Genomic DNA, 17,086 nt, shown 5'->3' on the forward strand with positions numbered 1-17,086 from the left:
GAATCAAGATCACAGTCTGAAGCTGGGCCAAGACCAGAGAATACAGAATACAGAATCATCATGGTTGGATCACCAAGATCACCGAGTCCAATCATCAACACAAAAAAAACCCCAACAAACACAACCAACCACACACACTCCACCAAAAACCACCCACAAACCCCACACAACCTTGGCCACTAGAGCATGTCCTGAAGTGCCACATCTACATGTTTCTTGAATACCTACAAGGATGGTGACTCAACCACTTCCCTGGGGCTGTTCCAGTGCCTGACCACTCTTGCAGGATAGAATTTCTTCCTAATGTCCAGTCTAAACCTCCCTGCTGGTACTTCAGGCCATTTCCTCTGGTCCTGTCATCATTCACTTGAAAGAAGAGGCCATCACCCACCTTCCTACAATCTCTTTTCAGGCAATTGTAGAGAGCAATGAGGTCACCCCACAGCCTCCTCTTCTCCGAACTAAACAACTCCAGTTCCCTCGGCCGTTCCTTGTATGACTTGTGCTCCAGACCCTTCCCCAGCTTGGTAGCTCCTCTGGACACGCTCCAGCCCCTCAACATCCTTCTTATAGTGAGGGGCCCAGGATTGAACACGAGGTGCAGCCTCACCAGTGCCCAGCACAGGGGCAGGATCACTTCCCTGGTGCTGCTGGTCACACTGTTCCTGATGCAGGCCAGGGTGGTGTTGGCCTTCTTGGCCACCTGGGCACACACTGGCTCACGTTCAGCTGCTGTCAGCCAGCAGCCCCAGGTCCCTCTGCTGGGCAGCTCCAGCCACTCTTCCTCAAGCCTGTAGCGCTGCCGGGGCTTGTTGTGGCCAAAGTGCAGGATCCGACACTTGGCCTTGTTGGACCTCCTGCCATTGGCCTCGGCCCATGGATCCAGCCTGTCCAGGTCCCTCTGCAGAGCCTTCCTACTCTCGAGCAGATCAACACTTCCACCCAGCTTGGTGCCCTCTGCTCACTTAGAAGGGAAGAAGGGTCAGGTTCAGGAGGGGGGTGACCAGGGTTAAGAAGGGGAAGGCGTTAGGGTTACAACCAGGGTTAGATCTGGCGCTGGAGTCAGGGAAGGAGGGCAGACAGGCCTAGAGGTGGGGCGAGGAGCAGGGCTTGGGCGCAGGGTCAAGCCGGGTGATGGGGTGAGGGGAGAGGAGGCCCAGGGGCCTGATCCGAGCTGGGGCCTCCCGGGGCTGCGCTCGGGGCCGCAGGGCCAGAGCTGGGGCAGGGAGAGAGGTGGTGGGGCAGGGCCTGGGCTGACCCCGCGGAACCTGGGGGACACACGGACAGACACACGGACACGCACAGACACACGCACAGACACACGCACAGACACACACAGACACATGCACAGACACACACAGACACAGGGACACGCACAGACACACGGACACACACACGCAGATAGACACACGCACAGACACACACGCACAGACACGCACACACACACACGCAGACAGACACACGCACAGACACACGGACACACACACGCACACAGACACGCACAGACACACGGACACACGGACACACACACACACGCAGGTCCGGGCCTCGCCCCACGCGTCACACCAGGCGCCGCCCGGCAAGTCCCGCCGCGCCGCCCCGAGCGCCACGGCCCCGGTAGCGCGCCGTGATCGTATAGTGGTTAGTACTCTGCGTTGTGGCCGCAGCAACCTCGGTTCGAATCCGAGTCACGGCATCGCCCCGCGGTGACACGGCACAGGGGCTCGCTTTTTCTTTTCCGCAGCCCCTGCGTTTTTTCCCCTTCTTTTCCCCTTTCCCCTTTTATTTCCCTTCTCATTTAACTTTTTTCTGCGCTGATTGATTCTGGTTTATTCCGTTTTCTCTTACCTCAGTGTACTGCTCTCCCGTGGCTCCGCTCTTCCCCGCGGGGTCACGAAACAACCGGTGAAGTTACCGGCGCGACGTGGAAAAAAGGAAAAAAAAAAAAAAGCTTAAGACTCGGGGCGAGGGAGCCCCAAAAGCTGGGCCCCTGTGCCGTGCCACCGCGGGGCGATGCCGTGACTCGGATTCGAACCGAGGTTGCTGCGGCCACAACGCAGAGTACTAACCACTATACGATCACGGCGCGCTACCGGGGCTGCCGGGCGGGTCCGCGGCGCGGCGGGACTTGGCCCTGCGGGAGCGCGGGGCGGCCCCGGCACCTGGAAACGTCTCGTAGAATTCCAGACCGGTTCGGGCTGGAACGGACCTTAAAGATGTGCCAGCACCATATCCAGCTCTGGACAGGCTGGATCCATGGGCCGAGGCCAATGGCAGGAGGTCCAACAAGGCCAAGTGTCGGATCCTGCACTTTGGCCACAACAAGCCCCGGCAGCGCTACAGGCTTGAGGAAGAGTGGCTGGAGCTGCCCAGCAGAGGGACCTGGGGCTGCTGGCTGACAGCAGCTGAACGTGAGCCAGTGTGTGCCCAGGTGGCCAAGAAGGCCAACACCACCCTGGCCTGCATCAGGAACAGTGTGACCAGCAGCACCAGGGAGGTGATCCTGCCCCTCTGCTCAGCCTTGGTGAGGCTGCATCTCCAGCACTGGGGACAGGTTTGGGCACCACAGGATAGGAAGGACATGGAGGTGCTGGAGAGGGGGCAGAGAAGGGCAGCTGGGCTGATGAGGGATCTGGAGAACAGGTCTGATGAGGAGAGGCTGAGGGAGCTGGGGCTGTTCAGCCTGGAGAAGAGGAGGCTGAGGGGAGACCTCATTGCCCTCTACAGCTCCCTGAAAGGAGGTTGTGGTGAGGAGGGTGTTGGGCTCTTCTCCCTGGTAACCAGCAATAGGACAAGAGGAAATGGGGTCAAGTTGCTCCAGGGGCAGTTCAGATTGGGTATTAGGAAACATTTATTCATGGAAAGAGTGGAACAGGCTGCCCAGAGAGGCACCATCCCCGGAGGTGTTAAAAAATGGGTGGAGGTGGTGCTTTGGGAGATGGTTTAGTGGTCATGATAGGGCTGTAGAGCTGACAGTTGGGCTTGATGATCTTCAAGTTCTTTTCCAACCTTAACGACTCTATGATTCTATGATCCTCATGCCATCGCCAGGGACACCTCCCACTAGACCATGTTGCCCCATTCAATCTAGCCTTGAAAACTTCCAGGGAGGGGGCCAGCCACAGCTTGGCCAGGAAATCTGTCCCAGAAGGGTTTGTGTTGGAAAGGACCTTTAAATGTCTAGTCCAACTGCTCTTCACTGAGCAAAGACATCTTCAACTAGACCAAGTTGCTCAGAGCCCCATCCAACCTGACTTTAAATGTTTCTAGGGATGTGGCTTCTGGGGTTTGCACCAGTATCTCACGAGCGTTGCAGTGGTGCCCTTCACATGCAGGGACGGTTCTCACCAGCCTTGTACAAAGCACCTGCAGGGCTTTGCCCCCTGTCAGCCTCTCACTGAGCTGTACCAGCAGGTACTGGGTGCCCTCACGTTGTGCCCACACCAATCTGGGCAGCTTTGGAGCAGGACTGGGCACAACCCAGAGGCTGAAGATGCTGCTGGTGTGCGCTAGGGCCTGCTACAGGGAGCTAGCATCCAGACACAATGTGGCACATGGGCACCTTGGGGGGTAACTGACCAGCGATCTCTGAACCGGTTCCTGCTAATCCCCACTGCTGGGTGCTCACATCACGCTCGGAGTCCCATTGCTTCCCTGCTCCCTGTGTCACGAAGAGCAGGGAGATGCCAGCCAGCTGCTGCTGTGTGGGGACACAGCCCCCGCTGGCCTGTGTGGAAACGTGGTTCCCAACACAGGGTGACCAGCAGCCCCCGCCAGGGGCTGGGAGAGGCCCGTTTTCAGGGAAGCATTTCCTGGGGTGGGATAAAGGTTGGGTTTCTGTGTTGAGCCCCAAGGGGAGGGATTAGTTTTGCCTGGGCATGGAAGTACCTCAGGGCACCCTCCTTTGGGCTGCGTGGTGCCCTGTGTGGCTGCCCCTTTTGGGCCTCCCCTGGGGCGTGAGGCCGGGAGGAGCTGGGGCGGCCCCAGCCCTGCAGAGCCCAGCCCAGCTCTTTGGACCGAGCTGTTAATTGGTAACCGGGGCGCGGGGCCAGGAGCGGCGCCGCTGGCAGGGCTGGAGGGTGAGCACGGGGACCAGGGGCACGGGGCGCGAGAACATGGGGGGAGCGAGGCCATGGGGCACAGGGGTGTGAGGCCGTGGGGCACAAGGACACGGGGAGCTTGAGTATGTGGGGCACACGGTCATGGTGGGCATGGGGGTGTGGGGCACGAGGTCATGGTGGGCATGGGTGTGGGGTACGAGTCATGGTGGGCATGGGTGTGGGGTACGAGGTCATGGTGGGCATGAGGTTGTGGGACATGAGGTCATGGTGGTCATTAGGATGTGGGACATGAGGTCATGGGAAGCGTGAGGGCACAGGGCATAGGGACACCATGGGGAGGCCAGAGGGACACATGGCCACTCTGAGCTGGGGGGTAGTTAGGCATCCATGGGGGACAGAGGTGCAAGGGGCATGGGCATGGCATGGCGACACAGGACACAATGGGGTGATGGGGTATATCAGCTGCTGTCCCACCTATTTGGCCTCACACCTCATGGAGAGGACAACCAGTGAGACTTCACAAAAACAAAGGCAGATGAAACACCTGAGGAGGTGGTACTGAGGGGGCAATGGAGGTGGCATCAGATGCTGGAGGGCAGTGAGCATGGGAAGGATGGGGAGAGCTGGGGTCCCTGAAGGGGTCCCTGAGCCCAGGAGGTCTGGAAGCCATGAAGGAGGTCTGGAGTCCTACTGTGGCCCTGGGTCCTGCCCTACTCCTCAGGAGCTGCAAGCCCAGGGACATACTGGAGGGTCAGCATGCTTCAGTTGTCCTCCTGCTAGTCCTCCTTGGTAGCTCCACTGGCCCATGGAGCCCAGCACCACATTCAGCTGCCATGAGGCTCCGGGCTGGGGGGGGGGATGTTCTCCAAAACTCCTCACCTCCACTTATTTCATTTGGGGGTAAGTCTCTCCCCTCAGTGGACCCTAATTCTCATGCTGCAGGAAGCAGGCAGTGACCTTGCTGTCTCCGGCATCTCCATGCAGACCTGTGTGACCCTCCTCCAAAGCAAGGACAACCTCACACTCCCTCTGTCCTCACACAGTAGTGTTCCTACAGTTGATCGTTCATTGCACTCTGTGTGACTTCTCTGCTCCTCCCTCATACTTCTCCAGGTAGAGGAACTAGGAGGGTATCCAAATGGGATGCTCCAAGGGTGTTCCTCCCTTGGCATAACACTGGTAGTTCTGGCTTTGCTGGACCAGTTCTCCCAGTATGATCCTCTTTTAGGACCAGTCCCCAAGCAAACTACCAGTTATTCCTACCCATAGCTTCAGTACTGTACTAGTTACCAACATGACAGGACCTTCTTCCTCATCTTACTTGTTTGCACCCAAAGCTCTCCATGTGGGATGCAGCCAGATCTATTGTTTGCAAAATTCCATTTGCAAAGGGGCTCATGGAAGCCAGTGGCCACTGCCACCAGCTTGGAGGAGGAGCTACCAACCCCCCCCCCCGCCCCCATCTAGTCCTCTTCTGTAATTCCTTCCCAGAGACACAGGAGAAGGAAGTCACACACTAGCGCTGCAGCTTGAGGATTCTATGGGATTGTCCCTTCATGTGCTACTGCCAATGCCCTAATGAGAAGGGCTTCTCCTCTTGGAGACCCAAAATTGAAAATTGGGGTGGACATTGGTCCTTCCCAGAACTGATCCCATCTTTCCCTCCCCAGCCAGGGCTGATCACTCACAGTGCTGTTTCTCTAATGCAGTGAAGCTGCAGCACTTCTGGAGATGGAAGAAAACCAGATAACCCTGGACAGCCTTGAGAATGGGGCAGATAACCCAGCTTTCAGCTCTGTGGTAAGTCTCCCTTTCCCCCACCTGCAGGAGTAGAGGAGCTGCTCAGGGTGCTCCAGCTAATGATATTTTCCAGGGGGAGGAGAAACTCTATGAGGAATGTGATGGTCCATGTGGTGAGAGCAAAGAGAAGAGGAGAGAAGGGAGATTCTCCTCCTGCTGCTGGTAGGGTGACCCCTGGGGATGCGTGGGTGTAGGCCATTTACAGTGGTGGTAGCAAGTCTGCAACCCTTGGGCCAGCAATTCTCCTAGAGCCAAACCTGATCTGGGAGCAGAGCTGGGATGTACTGACCACAGGGGGGGTACACTGCCTGATGGCTCCATGTGGTTTTGTAGGGTGGCAGTGGCAGGTCTTTGTGCCTGTAGCAGCCACCCAGAGCAAGCCCCAGTTCATGGTGTCCAGGGTATTGGAGTGTGTGGTGGGGTCTCTGCTCCTTCAGAGCTTCTGGAGGCCACGACACACCTGCTCCACCATGCTGCTGCTGCTGCACGCACCCTCTGGATGGCATGGTCATGACCTGGCCCTGTTGAGTTCAGCTGGGTTGATCCTCAGGATCCATCTTCTGTGCTTTTCATGTCTCTGAAATGTGACTCTCCCCAGGAGGGCCCTGCAGCCGGTATCCAAGGCAAAGCGCTTCTGTAAGGCTCATGCCAGTGTGTTGAGAAGGGTTGTCCTGGGCCTCTTGGGAGTAGGTGAGGACCTCTGGCACTGAGTGCCCATTTCCACATCCCTTTGGCTGGCTGTGCCCCCAGCCTCTGAGCACTGGGCACAACCACCCACGTGGAGGTTCTATCTGCTCTCATCAACCCACTGCCTGCCCTCTCCTCACCCCACCACTCCTGTCCATAAGGGCTACCTGCACCTCACTGTCTTCATTCCCTTTCTCCACCTACTCAAAGGGTTTGCTGTGCCTCTTCTGCTCTCTCCATGTGCCCCAGATAGCTGAGGTGCTGTCACCAGTGAGCCTGGCTTCAGGGGTGGTGGTCCCTAGGTCCTCCTTGCATAGATGGGAGGCTCAAGGGTGGCCAGAGAAGGACATTTGGAGGAAATGAACCTCACTGTTGGTCCCAGTTAGTGTTAGGAATCCGTGATCCTACATTCGTCATGTTTCTGACTCCCCATGTGCCTTCTACAGCCTACTTGTGCTACTTTATTGTGGCCTGTTGGCTCAACTTCCAGCGAGCCCTTGCCTTGGTTGTCATGACTGTGGTGGTTGTCTTCTTCATCTGCTGGAGCCTCTTCAAGAAGCACTGTGGGGCAAAGGTGTTACTGCTTCTCAGCCCCGTTTGGAAATGCTTCCAGAAGTCCTGGCCATGGCTGAGATGGTGAGTGAGGAAAAAGCAGGGCCAGATCCCTCCCAACACCCGGGTCCCCTCTGTCTGGCTGCCCTGCCAACATGACCAACATCTCGTGGCCTTTGGTATCTGCCCTAGTGCCACGCAGGCACCTCATGAATGCTGGGGCATGGCCCCACCTGGGGACTATTTAAAAGCCATGGCAGAAACATATTGCTGCTCTGCCTCAGTAGTGTGAGGGCTGTTCACATCCCTCATTTGTGTCCGAGCCCCAGGTTTATTCAGATGCACAGACCTCATGGTAGCAACTCCTGCGCAGTTAGCTCCTACCCTCTGTGAGCTGCTCCCTATAGGGACATCCCCTTTGTGACATTCTGGGATTTCCTTTGCAGGCTGCTGTGGGTGGCCCTGCTGGGAGGCCTGATCGCATGGCTGGCTTTGGACACCTCCAGAAACCCAGAGCAGCTCATCTCATTGGCTGGTTTCTGCTTTTTGGTGCTGTTCCTGTTTGCCTGCTCCAAGCACCACAGTGCAGTATGTGTTTCAGGTGTGGCTTGCCCATTGGTCCCCTCACAGGAGTTGACCACCAAGCACTGGGGAACTAGTGCTTCCTTCCCACTAGCACCCCATCACTGGAGCCCATCACTGGAGCTCCCTGTAGGAAGCAGAAGTCCAGCAGAGCTCCTGGGCAGAGCTGGTCAGATGGATGGAACCCCAAAGCCACCTCACTGCTCTCCTTCCCACTGCTCAACCCAAGGCTCCCCCATGATGCCTCCATCCTGTTTTCCACCATATCCTTCATAGTGGGTCAGACCCAGAGAGCGAGCACCAGACACATATCTGAGCTTCAAGAGCTTGTGGGGTGGAGGGTGGGCCTGAGCTTTGGGTGCCCTGGGTGACTTGGGCAGAAGTGATTGGAGTCGCAGTGGCTTCCTGGTTTGCGTAGTCCATCCATGCACTTACTCCAAAGTATTAATGAACAGGGAGTTTTAGTCTAGTGTGTCTATACTACCTATCAAGATAGTCAGAAGGTCTCTGCTCATCTCCTCCTGGGTAAGCCGGGCAGGTTATGTTCCATCAGCCAGTTCTGGAGTCCCACCAACTCATCTTCTTGCTCCATCACTATCCTACGTTTGCAGGTTCCTGTGACGCTTTCTTTAGTAGCATTCCCATGACCCTTACACTTTAATGGTGCTGAAGAGGCAGGAAGCAAGAGAGGGACATCCATGGGCTTTGCTAACATCTCAGTCCCTATTCTGCTCTTGGTCCCCAGGTGTCCTGGAGAGCCGTTTTCTGGGGCCTTGGCTTGGAGTTCTTATTTGGACTCTTCGTCCTCCGGACAACCCCTGGAGTCCAAGCTTTCAAGTGGATGGGTGACCAGATCCAGGTACTGTGTCTGTGCATCCCATCCCTCAGTGTGATTCCCCCTGGGATCAGCCAGAAGAACAAAGGGTGGCTTGGGGTGGAGAAGCAACAGGGACTGCATGCTCACTTTTTTGTGTGGGACTGGAGGAAAGCCAGATCCTTCCTGGTTTTCTGCAACAGCCCAGGGCCTTTGTTGCAGTCTGCCTTTTGACTGGAGCCATCCCCTGTGAGTAGGAGACAACCCACCAGTGTCCTCAGCTTAGGTCATTCTCTGGTGGGGTAGTGAGCTGTGAGGTTGGGGGTGCTGATCCCTGCTCAGTACAAGTGAGATGTCAGGGAAATAGTCAATGGAGATCTCCTTACCATGCAACTTCTCTACTTGCAGTTCTTCTTGGGATACACCACAGCTGGCTCCAGCTTCGTCTTTGGGAACACGCTCATTAAAGAAGTCTTTGCCTTTCAGGTCAGCTTGGGGAGCAGGGCATGGGAGGGAGTGGCAGAGCCAGGCTTTCTCCTGGTCTGGCTGCCTTGCTGGGTGCTGGAGAGCATGGAGCTAAATGCAGCCAGGTCTGCGCACAGAGCTCGAACTGTTCAAGGATGGGTGTCCCTCACCTTTCAACCCATCTGTGAACCTCCTCAGTGCTGTGCAGGTTTTTCACTTGTCCCTGTCCCTCCTGCCAGCCTGGCCCAATAGCAATGGCTGGTGATACAATACCATGCCATGCCCAGCACATGGGACACAAGGGCTTGGTCCCCAAGTATACTTAGATGTGATGCTCAGCTGTCCTTTAATCCTGTGCCCTTGCCCACAGACTCTGCCCATTGTTGTTTTCTTCAGTTGTGTGATGTCCATCCTCTACTACCTTGGTATCATGCAGTGGCTCATTGTCAAGGTAGGGCCTTACACCTGGCTCTGGGGTGGTGGTGGAAAGGAGAAAAACCTGCTGGGTTCTCAGACTACTGTGTTCAGCTGAGGGATGTCCCAGGGAAATTAGCATGATGCTAATCTGGGGATATTTGTCCTGCTTAAAAGAATAGACACAAAACCCTCTTTTTTGCATGTCCTCCCGAGGAAGTTCAGCCCTGGAGCTGATGTTGCTACCTGGTCTGTGGGCACTTCTCAAGATTCCTTCTGTGCAGCTTGAGGGCCAATGAGTGCCCTGCTACATGGGGTGGGTGGCAGTAGCCTTTGTGAATGTGGTGGCCTTTTCTTCCCCAGATCTCCTGGCTGCTTCAAGTCTCAATGGGCACCACTCCCACTGAGACCCTGAGTGTGGCGGGGAACATTTTTGTGGGACAGGTAAGGTCCTGGGCAGGAGACCCAGCTCCTCAGCCCTCACTGCTCAGCCTGCCCTGGAGGAAGGGTTGTTTTCTCCCTTCTCAGGAGCAGAAGACCTGTGGTCCTGTGTGACCCTGTCTCAAAGACCATGGGCTTTTCTCTCTCCCAGACTGAAGCTCCACTGCTCATCCGCCCATACCTGGCAGACATGACCCATTCAGAAATCCACGCTGTGATGACTGGTGGCTTTTCCACCATTGCAGGCAGTGTGATGGGTGCCTATATATCCTTTGGGGTGAGTGCACAAGCAGGTGACTGCCATATGTTCCCTGCTATAGGGTCCTGATATGCAAGAGCTGCCCTGGACTTGTGGGTGGGAGAAAACCCCCAGCAGGTGCCCCATCGTCCCCTTCCATAAGCAGGATGAGGACAGGGTGCCTCCATGTCCAGCCACACCTTCTCCAGCCTCATGAAAATGCCAGAGCCCTGCCAGGTAGCAGGCACTGCCATGGGACCCTGACTCATGGCCTTGCACAGTGAGCTGGGCAAATCTCCCTGAATCATGGGATAATTTAGCCTGATAGACCTTCTGACCCACCCTCCTGCCCAAATGAGGTGATGGCAAAGCCCAATGGGATGCCCAGTGCCGTGTCCAGGTTGGTGGTGAACATCCCCATGGATGGAGATCTTCCCCCCTCTCTGGTCCACTCCATAAGCATCTCGGTTAAGGGAACAACTTTTTTCCTTACATCCAACTGGAATTCCCCCTCTGACACTGTGTCAGTGCTTCTCACCCTTGCACTGGGCATCTCTGAGCAGTGTCTTCCCTCTATCCTCTGTTCAAGTGGTTGGGAATGGCAGATACAACCCCCCAGCTCTTTTCTCCCAGACAAACAGGTCCTACTCCTCCAGCATCACCTGCACAGTCCTGTGCCCCAACCCCCCTGGAGATGCCCTCTCCATCACTGTCTCAGCCCTGGACATGGTGTCCAGACATGGCCTCATCAGAGATCTGTAAAGGAGAATAAACCTTCCCCTTGATCTGCTGGGTGAGGTCCTGCCATTTAAACATTAATTAGTCTCCTTAAATGAGAAGCCAAAGGTGAAAGGTCAGAGAATTGAGACATTGCCACTCCTTGGGCATGGGAGGGAGGGGTGGCACCAGGAGCTTGGCTCTTCATCAGCAGGTAGAAGTTCGCAATGTTGCACCAATTGTTCTGATACCAATAAAAGGGAACAAGGAAGGGACAAGAATCAAGATGAGGTCAAACAGCAGGACAGATTAACTTCCCCCAGGCTGTGATCACTGCAGCTCCAGCAATGCCTCCATCCCTGACCGACATGCCACGGCTGGTTAAGATAGGAAAACCAGATGTTTTTCTCACTCTTAGCAAAGGATGAACCCTGAACTGCTCCAAGCATCACTGGATGATGCCACCCATGTGCTGGGATGCCCTGGTTGGCATGCCCCAGGGCCCAGCCTTGTGCAGAGGTGCCTAAGCCCATGGTCTGCATCTTGCAGATTGACGCAGCATCGCTGATCGCAGCCTCCGTGATGGCTGCGCCGTGTGCCCTTGCCATGTCCAAACTCGTCTACCCTGAAATTGAAGAGTCCAAGTTCAAGGGCAAAGGAAGCATCCGCCTCTCCAGTGGGTGAGTGTGAGAAGAGGGATGGTGGATGCTTGCACACATCCTGGCAGTGCAGAGAAGCCCTAGGGGCAATTTAGGGGTCACAAGTGGACATTGCAGGTGGCCTAAAGTTGGCAGACCCTTTAGCATACAGACATCCAGAGAGATGACTTTGCACATGAGCCAACTGGGGTCTTTTTCCACACAGGGAAGAGCAGAACATCCTGGAAGCTGCAAGCAATGGGGCTGCTGCCTCCGTGGGGCTCGTGGCCAACATTGCAGCCAATCTCATTGCCTTTTTGGCAGTGCTGGAGTTCATCAATGCTGCCTTGCGCTGGTTCGGGGAGATGGTGGACATTGAGGGGCTCTCCTTCCAGGTATCCCCAAGGGCAGCCCCATGGCTTGGGCTGCCAGATCCCACATCCCCCACCCATCCCTACCTTTGCCCACTGCCCTCAGTAGGTTGCTGAGACCCTTGCTGGGTGTTTGGCAGCTGATGTCCAAACCTGGGGCTATGCAGATGGTCAGCTCTGAGTTGCTCCTTTCTGGGATGCTTTTCCCAGGTGATCTGCTCCTATGTCCTCATGCCTGTGGCCTTTCTTATGGGGGCTGACTGGGCAGACTCACCACTGGTGGCTGAGCTCCTGGGAATCAAGATCTTCCTGAACGAGTTTGTGGCATACCAACAGTTGGCCACATACAAGAAGAACCGTCTGTCAGGCCTGGAGGAGTGGGACGGCAACCAGAAGCAGTGGATATCTGTGAGGGACACCTGCCACCCTACTGGGCACAGGACAGGGTTGAAGCCAGCCCAAACAGTGCATGGGGCCTGCCTGGTGACAGGCAGGCAGGGGGATGATGGGGAGTGGGTGGGAGGACACCTATGGCCAACTAGACTTGAATGTCCACTCACTGCTGGGTGCAAGGTCTTGCTGAAGGAATCAGTGAAGCCCTGTTTCATTTATCCTGCTCCTTGGTGGGGCAGATCATGGTGCTACAGGACCCTCTGTGCCCCCAGCCCAGCCTCTCCCAGTGGCAGGCTGCCCACCACCTGCACTCTGGTTCCCAAAATATAACTGAAAGAGAAATGATTGGGGTGGGAGACTTATCCCCACCATGCCTGGCTGGGCTGGGAGCTACAACATGGTGCTCAGCTATGGCTGCTCTGGGGCTTCTCCTGGGGTGAGGTGACCCTTCACTGCCACCGTGTCCTCCAGGAGCGAGCCGAGAGCATCTCCACCTTTGCACTCTGTGGATTCGCCAACCTCAGCTCCATCGGGATCATGCTTGGAGGCCTGAGTGAGTGTGACCCACATCCTGGGCACAACAGAGGGGATCCTGATCGCAGGAGCAAGGGCTAGCTGGGGCAGGAGGAACTGGTTGTCCTCAAGCCTCCAAGTTCAGTCTGCCAGCACACAGATAAGAAACAGAATTTGCCTGAGGCAACAAGGAAGAATTTGCACCCATGGGCCAGAGCACATTCATGTCGCACAAGTGCAGGTGCCACCCAGTCACGGGGCAAAGAGCAGAGACTCCAGTGCTGAGAGTGCTGAGGGCTCTGACTGGTCACCCATAGGTGCAGGGTGGGCACGGTGCTCTGCCACCTCCCAAGATGGGCTTACAATGTGCTGGCTGGGATCACCACGTATCCCTGACACTAGGGGCTGGGCTGGCAGAACTAGCTGGAGACCTGAGACATGTCACTACCTGTTCCCAACCTGGGGTAGAGCTGAAGCAAGGATCTGGTCTCTGCTTTTCCCCCACAGCCTCCATGGCACCCCAGCGCAAGGGCGACATGGCCTCCATCGTGCTGCGAGCCCTGCTGACCGGCATCTGCGTCTCCATGCTCAACGCCTGCCTGGCAGGTATGTCCCTGCCCACTGCCAGCTGGGCCAGAAAGAGCCAAGGAGGAACAGGCAGAAGGCTGAAGACCCCCAAAAGTGCCAGGTCCCAAAACCCTCTGTTCTTCCCCCATGGCTTTGCCAGGGGCTGCCCAAGCCCAACAGCTCTGCTGGGTCCCCTCATCCCAGCTAGGCTGGGATTGGGCCATTTTGGGCACTGTGAGGAGCTCCCTGGGGTCACTGCTGCAGCTATCTGAGGGGTGAGGTGGGACAGCACATGGGACTTGCAAATACAGGATTTGCAAGCAAGCACAGCCAGGGTAAGGGATTTGTGGGCAGCACTGGGGTACAGAATTTGCAAGGATGTTGAGCATATGGGATGTGTATGCATGGTCTTTTTCTTGTCCCCCAGGTCTCCTTCATGTGCCAACAGAGGTGGGTGACTGTGTGACCATCCTCAGCACTGCCAACTTCAGCTCCACCAGCTATGCCACATACACATGCTGCAAGGAGCTCTTTGCCAGGTGGGTGTGAAGGGCCCCAGAGCCAAGTGGTCCTGCCTAGGGACCCAGATGTTGGGGCAGCAGCTTCACCTGACTGCACTTCCCTCCTTTCAGCTCAATGCTCGAGAATGGGACACTCTCCTTCACAGGAGCCTGGGCAGGCCTGGTGGAGAGCGTGCTGTACCTGACACAGTGCTGCGGGCACTACAACCACACGTCCTGTGTGGGGACAACCTAGACACATGCAGGCAGCTGCCCACACCAGAAGAGAGGGCCTTGGAGCACCAGTGTCTGCCCAAAGGTAGACAAAAAAACCCTGGCAGAGACCTGTGCATTTAGTCTTCTCTGCCCCAGTGACGACAGACAGCTGCGTGCACCTTGTGCCCTTCAGTGCTGGCCCTGTGGACACAAAGGAACAGCTCCCAAATAAATAATGGATATCCTTGCCTGCTGGCCCTCAGCCCCACTCTGGTCCCCGACTATAGCTGTCCCACAGGGCTCAAGGTGCTTTGCTCAGGCTGCACCCACAACTGCTGTCACTGCCCTTGCTGCAGACCCACAAGCCAAGTGCCAGCTTTAGGGTCTCACCCAGCCACCTTCTTCTCCCCTGTGGGGTGCTGAGGGGGTTAAAGCCATCACTTGAAGATGTTTCCTTCCCCACAAACACAAAGCCAACCAGTCCTGCCATCTTTGGGTGGATCTTTTCCTCAGGGAGCACACCACTGGGGAACAGCCCAGTCCTTCTCACTTTATTGCACTCGAGAGCACTCCCTCACCAAAGCAGCCACATTATGTACATCGTTATTTTAGAATGATCCAACAACAATGCACCAGGACCCCAGAGCACCCCCAGCCCTGTCCCTCCCTTCCTGCAGGCAGCGTTTCGGAGAGAGTGTTGGGATCCTCTGCAGGCCTCTCCACCTGCTGCCATGCTCAGGTGATGGGCACAAGGGAGGTTGGATGCTATGCAGGCGGCTTTGCTTTCCAGCAGGAGCCTGTCTGTGCCTGCCTCCTGCTGGGATCTGGAGTTGCCAGCTGGCATCTGCCACGCAGGAGCCATGCTAAGCATGACCAGGCTGTGCTCTGAGGCTGGGCAGGGCTTGTGAGTGCTGCATATGTCAGGTGGGCAAAGAAGGGGGGAGTCCTGCAGACTGGACACCCACGTGTGCCACAGTAGCACAGGTCTCCCCTTTGCTCTGCTTTCAGGTGTCCCAGGGGAGGCAGAGCATCCTTACCATAGTGCTGTGGGCACCCACAGCATCACTGCTGCCCTCAGCATCCTCCCAGCAAGAGGGTGGGAGGATCACCCCTGGGCACGAGGGAGGCCAGGAGTGCAAAATCCCACCCCTGTGTAGCTGCTGCTGCTGGTGCAAGCACCCCATCATGGGACTGGCGTGCACACCAGAGCTTGCAGCTCACTGCTAAACCCCTCTGCAGCAAAACCATTTCACATGACAGTGTGCCAGGGCAAATGCTGCTGGGGTTCACATCTCTAACATGGAGCACTGTCAGGGCTTGGCACAGTCACTTTACAGAGGACACCAAGAAGGACTTGAAGTGCCAGGAGCCAGGACGGCAGCTCAGACTCCCAGTTTGCTCGAGGGAGGTACGGGACATGGCACCTGCAAAGCCTGAGGGAGTGGGCCTTCCTCAAGGAAGGCAAACGAGGAGAGTCGAGAGAGGAAAGTGAGGCCGAGCATGGAGCGGCACGCGGCTCCACAGGCCCCATCACTGACAGCAGCTCTTGTCAGGAGGTATTTGGCGAGGGGGCCTGTGCTGCCCTCAGCTCGCAGCCCCCAGGCCCTGGCTCAGCTGCTCACACTAGCACACACCACACAATGCGAGCACTGCGGGCCGGGCCCAACCAAAGGGAGAAGAGCAGCAGCTGCAGCCACCAGGGTCTCCCCTGCCCAGCCCAGCCTCCTGCTGCCTTTGGGCTGCTCAGGCTCGTGTCTGGAGCTGGGGGGGTCCATTGGCTCTGGCTACTGCAGGCAGCCAGCCCTGCTGCTCTCTCCTGACCTGGGTTTGGGGGCTGCCAGGGCCTCCCCTGATTCTACAGCTCTCCGGGAGCTTCTGGGGCTCGTGGCAGTCTTGCGAGTACCCTGGGGACTTGCCAGCCCCTTCTTCTGGAGCTGGGGACTGGACTGGGTGGATTTCCTTCCCACAGAAGGGCTCTTGGAGCCCTTGGACTTGGCTGGCTCCAGTGTCTTCAGGCCTAGGATGCCGCAGTAATGGTTGCACTGGTGAGCAGCTGCAAATTGCTCCAGCAGGGAGGGTAAGCAGCTTTCCTTCAGTCCCTGGTACCTGCCAACACAGACATCCTCAGCCCCTGCTTTGCACCCAGAGATGTCCCATGGGGCAGGGAGCCAAGGACGGAGCCTGTCTGTGCTCACCACCATGGCCCTTTGCCACATGAGTGGTGGAGCTGGGGACAGCCAAGGGCCACCCTGTGCCAGCAGCTCAGGGACACTCACCCTTTCAGGTTGGTAGCGATCCGGACATTGGTTATCTTCCAGCCCACTCCTGCAATGAAAGGGAGGATAACCAGTCTTTGCCCTAAGAAGAACAGGTGCTGGCACCAGATCATTGCCCTGGGAGCTGAGCTCTCTGGAACACGGGGAAAGAGACAGGAGGGCAAGGCTGGGGCTTTTCCTCCTCCTTTCACAGGCCATGGGAGGTGGTGAGGTGCCATGGGAATTCAGATGGGGGAGATCCCTTTACCTTCCATGTCAGTCACAAGGATGTTTCCATTTGTCCACTGGTAGACCCAATGCTGGAATGTGCAGCATTTGAGCACAATCTCTGAGGTGCCCTGTGCCACCAAGCTGCCATCTCTCTCAGTGACACAGTACTGCTCGCAGGGTCCTCCCAGGTCCTCCTCCATTGTGGCGTAAGGGATGTTGTTGGCCGGTCGGTAAATCAGGTACAGAGGAACTATCCTGCGAGGGAGAGCACAGAGGGGGTCAGCCCTGGCTGGCAAGCTCATCCTACCACACCAAGGGGAGACTCATTCTGTCATCTGCAATCCTGGCTTCTGCCCCTTTCCCCCCCAATATCCCTTCCATCTGCTGCCCTTGGGATGTCCCCATCCCTCAGGATCCACTGCCAGGATATCAATCCAGCAGAGGGGCAGCATTTTACTTACTCAGGCACTGCTCCAAAATCAGGGACAGCTCGTGCCTCAGCAGCAAAGATCTTGCAGTACTCGCGGCTGGAGTTCTGGATCTTACATTCCTGAAGATGCAAAGAAAGGAGTCAGGACCTGTCCCATCCTGCTCCACTTCCCTGGGGTGCCCTGCCTGGCCGCTACCAGTT

At 56.7% G+C, this 17,086-nt stretch overlaps 2 protein-coding genes and 2 non-coding genes across 5 annotated transcripts in view; 2 read left to right on the top strand and 2 right to left on the bottom strand.

Annotated features, from left to right (window-relative positions):
- The first annotated feature begins 1,624 nt into the window (after positions 1–1,624).
- On the top strand, positions 1,625–1,696 carry TRNAH-GUG (transfer RNA histidin (anticodon GUG)). The gene has a single exon. It is a non-coding gene; the product is annotated as a tRNA-His (tRNA).
- Positions 1,697–2,014: 318 nt separating this feature from the next.
- TRNAH-GUG (transfer RNA histidin (anticodon GUG)) lies at positions 2,015–2,086 on the bottom strand. Its single transcript has one exon. It is a non-coding gene; the product is annotated as a tRNA-His (tRNA).
- Positions 2,087–5,581: 3,495 nt separating this feature from the next.
- LOC127388802 (sodium/nucleoside cotransporter 1-like) lies at positions 5,582–14,091 on the top strand. The gene is made up of 17 exons (XM_051628623.1): positions 5,582–5,858; positions 5,935–6,023; positions 6,460–6,551; positions 6,995–7,184; positions 7,547–7,688; positions 8,428–8,541; positions 8,905–8,982; positions 9,332–9,412; positions 9,739–9,819; positions 9,968–10,093; positions 11,321–11,451; positions 11,636–11,804; positions 11,991–12,188; positions 12,645–12,726; positions 13,194–13,292; positions 13,681–13,792; positions 13,886–14,091. The coding sequence occupies exons 1-17, from the start codon at positions 5,793–5,795 to the stop codon at positions 14,007–14,009; spliced, it is 1,974 nt and encodes a 657-aa protein (XP_051484583.1). The 5' UTR covers positions 5,582–5,792; the 3' UTR covers positions 14,010–14,091.
- Positions 14,092–14,444: 353 nt separating this feature from the next.
- ALPK3 (alpha kinase 3) overlaps positions 14,445–17,086 on the bottom strand; it is a 35,566-nt gene continuing 32,924 nt past the window's right edge. Inside the window, exons 11-14 of one of the 2 annotated variants that reach the window (XM_051628312.1) lie at positions 16,917–17,005; positions 16,493–16,710; positions 16,246–16,294; positions 14,445–16,075 (exon numbers count right to left, since the gene is read on the bottom strand). In XM_051628312.1, coding sequence (XP_051484272.1) covers positions 15,754–16,075; positions 16,246–16,294; positions 16,493–16,710; positions 16,917–17,005 — 678 coding nt within the window. In that variant the 3' untranslated portion in view covers positions 14,445–15,753. The remainder of the gene's footprint in view (positions 16,076–16,245; positions 16,295–16,492; positions 16,711–16,916; positions 17,006–17,086) is intronic. The other variant, XM_051628313.1, reaches the window with a different exon arrangement.

Source organism: Apus apus, chromosome 10, assembly GCF_020740795.1.
Source record: "Apus apus isolate bApuApu2 chromosome 10, bApuApu2.pri.cur, whole genome shotgun sequence".
NCBI classification, from domain to species: domain Eukaryota; kingdom Metazoa; phylum Chordata; class Aves; order Apodiformes; family Apodidae; genus Apus; species Apus apus.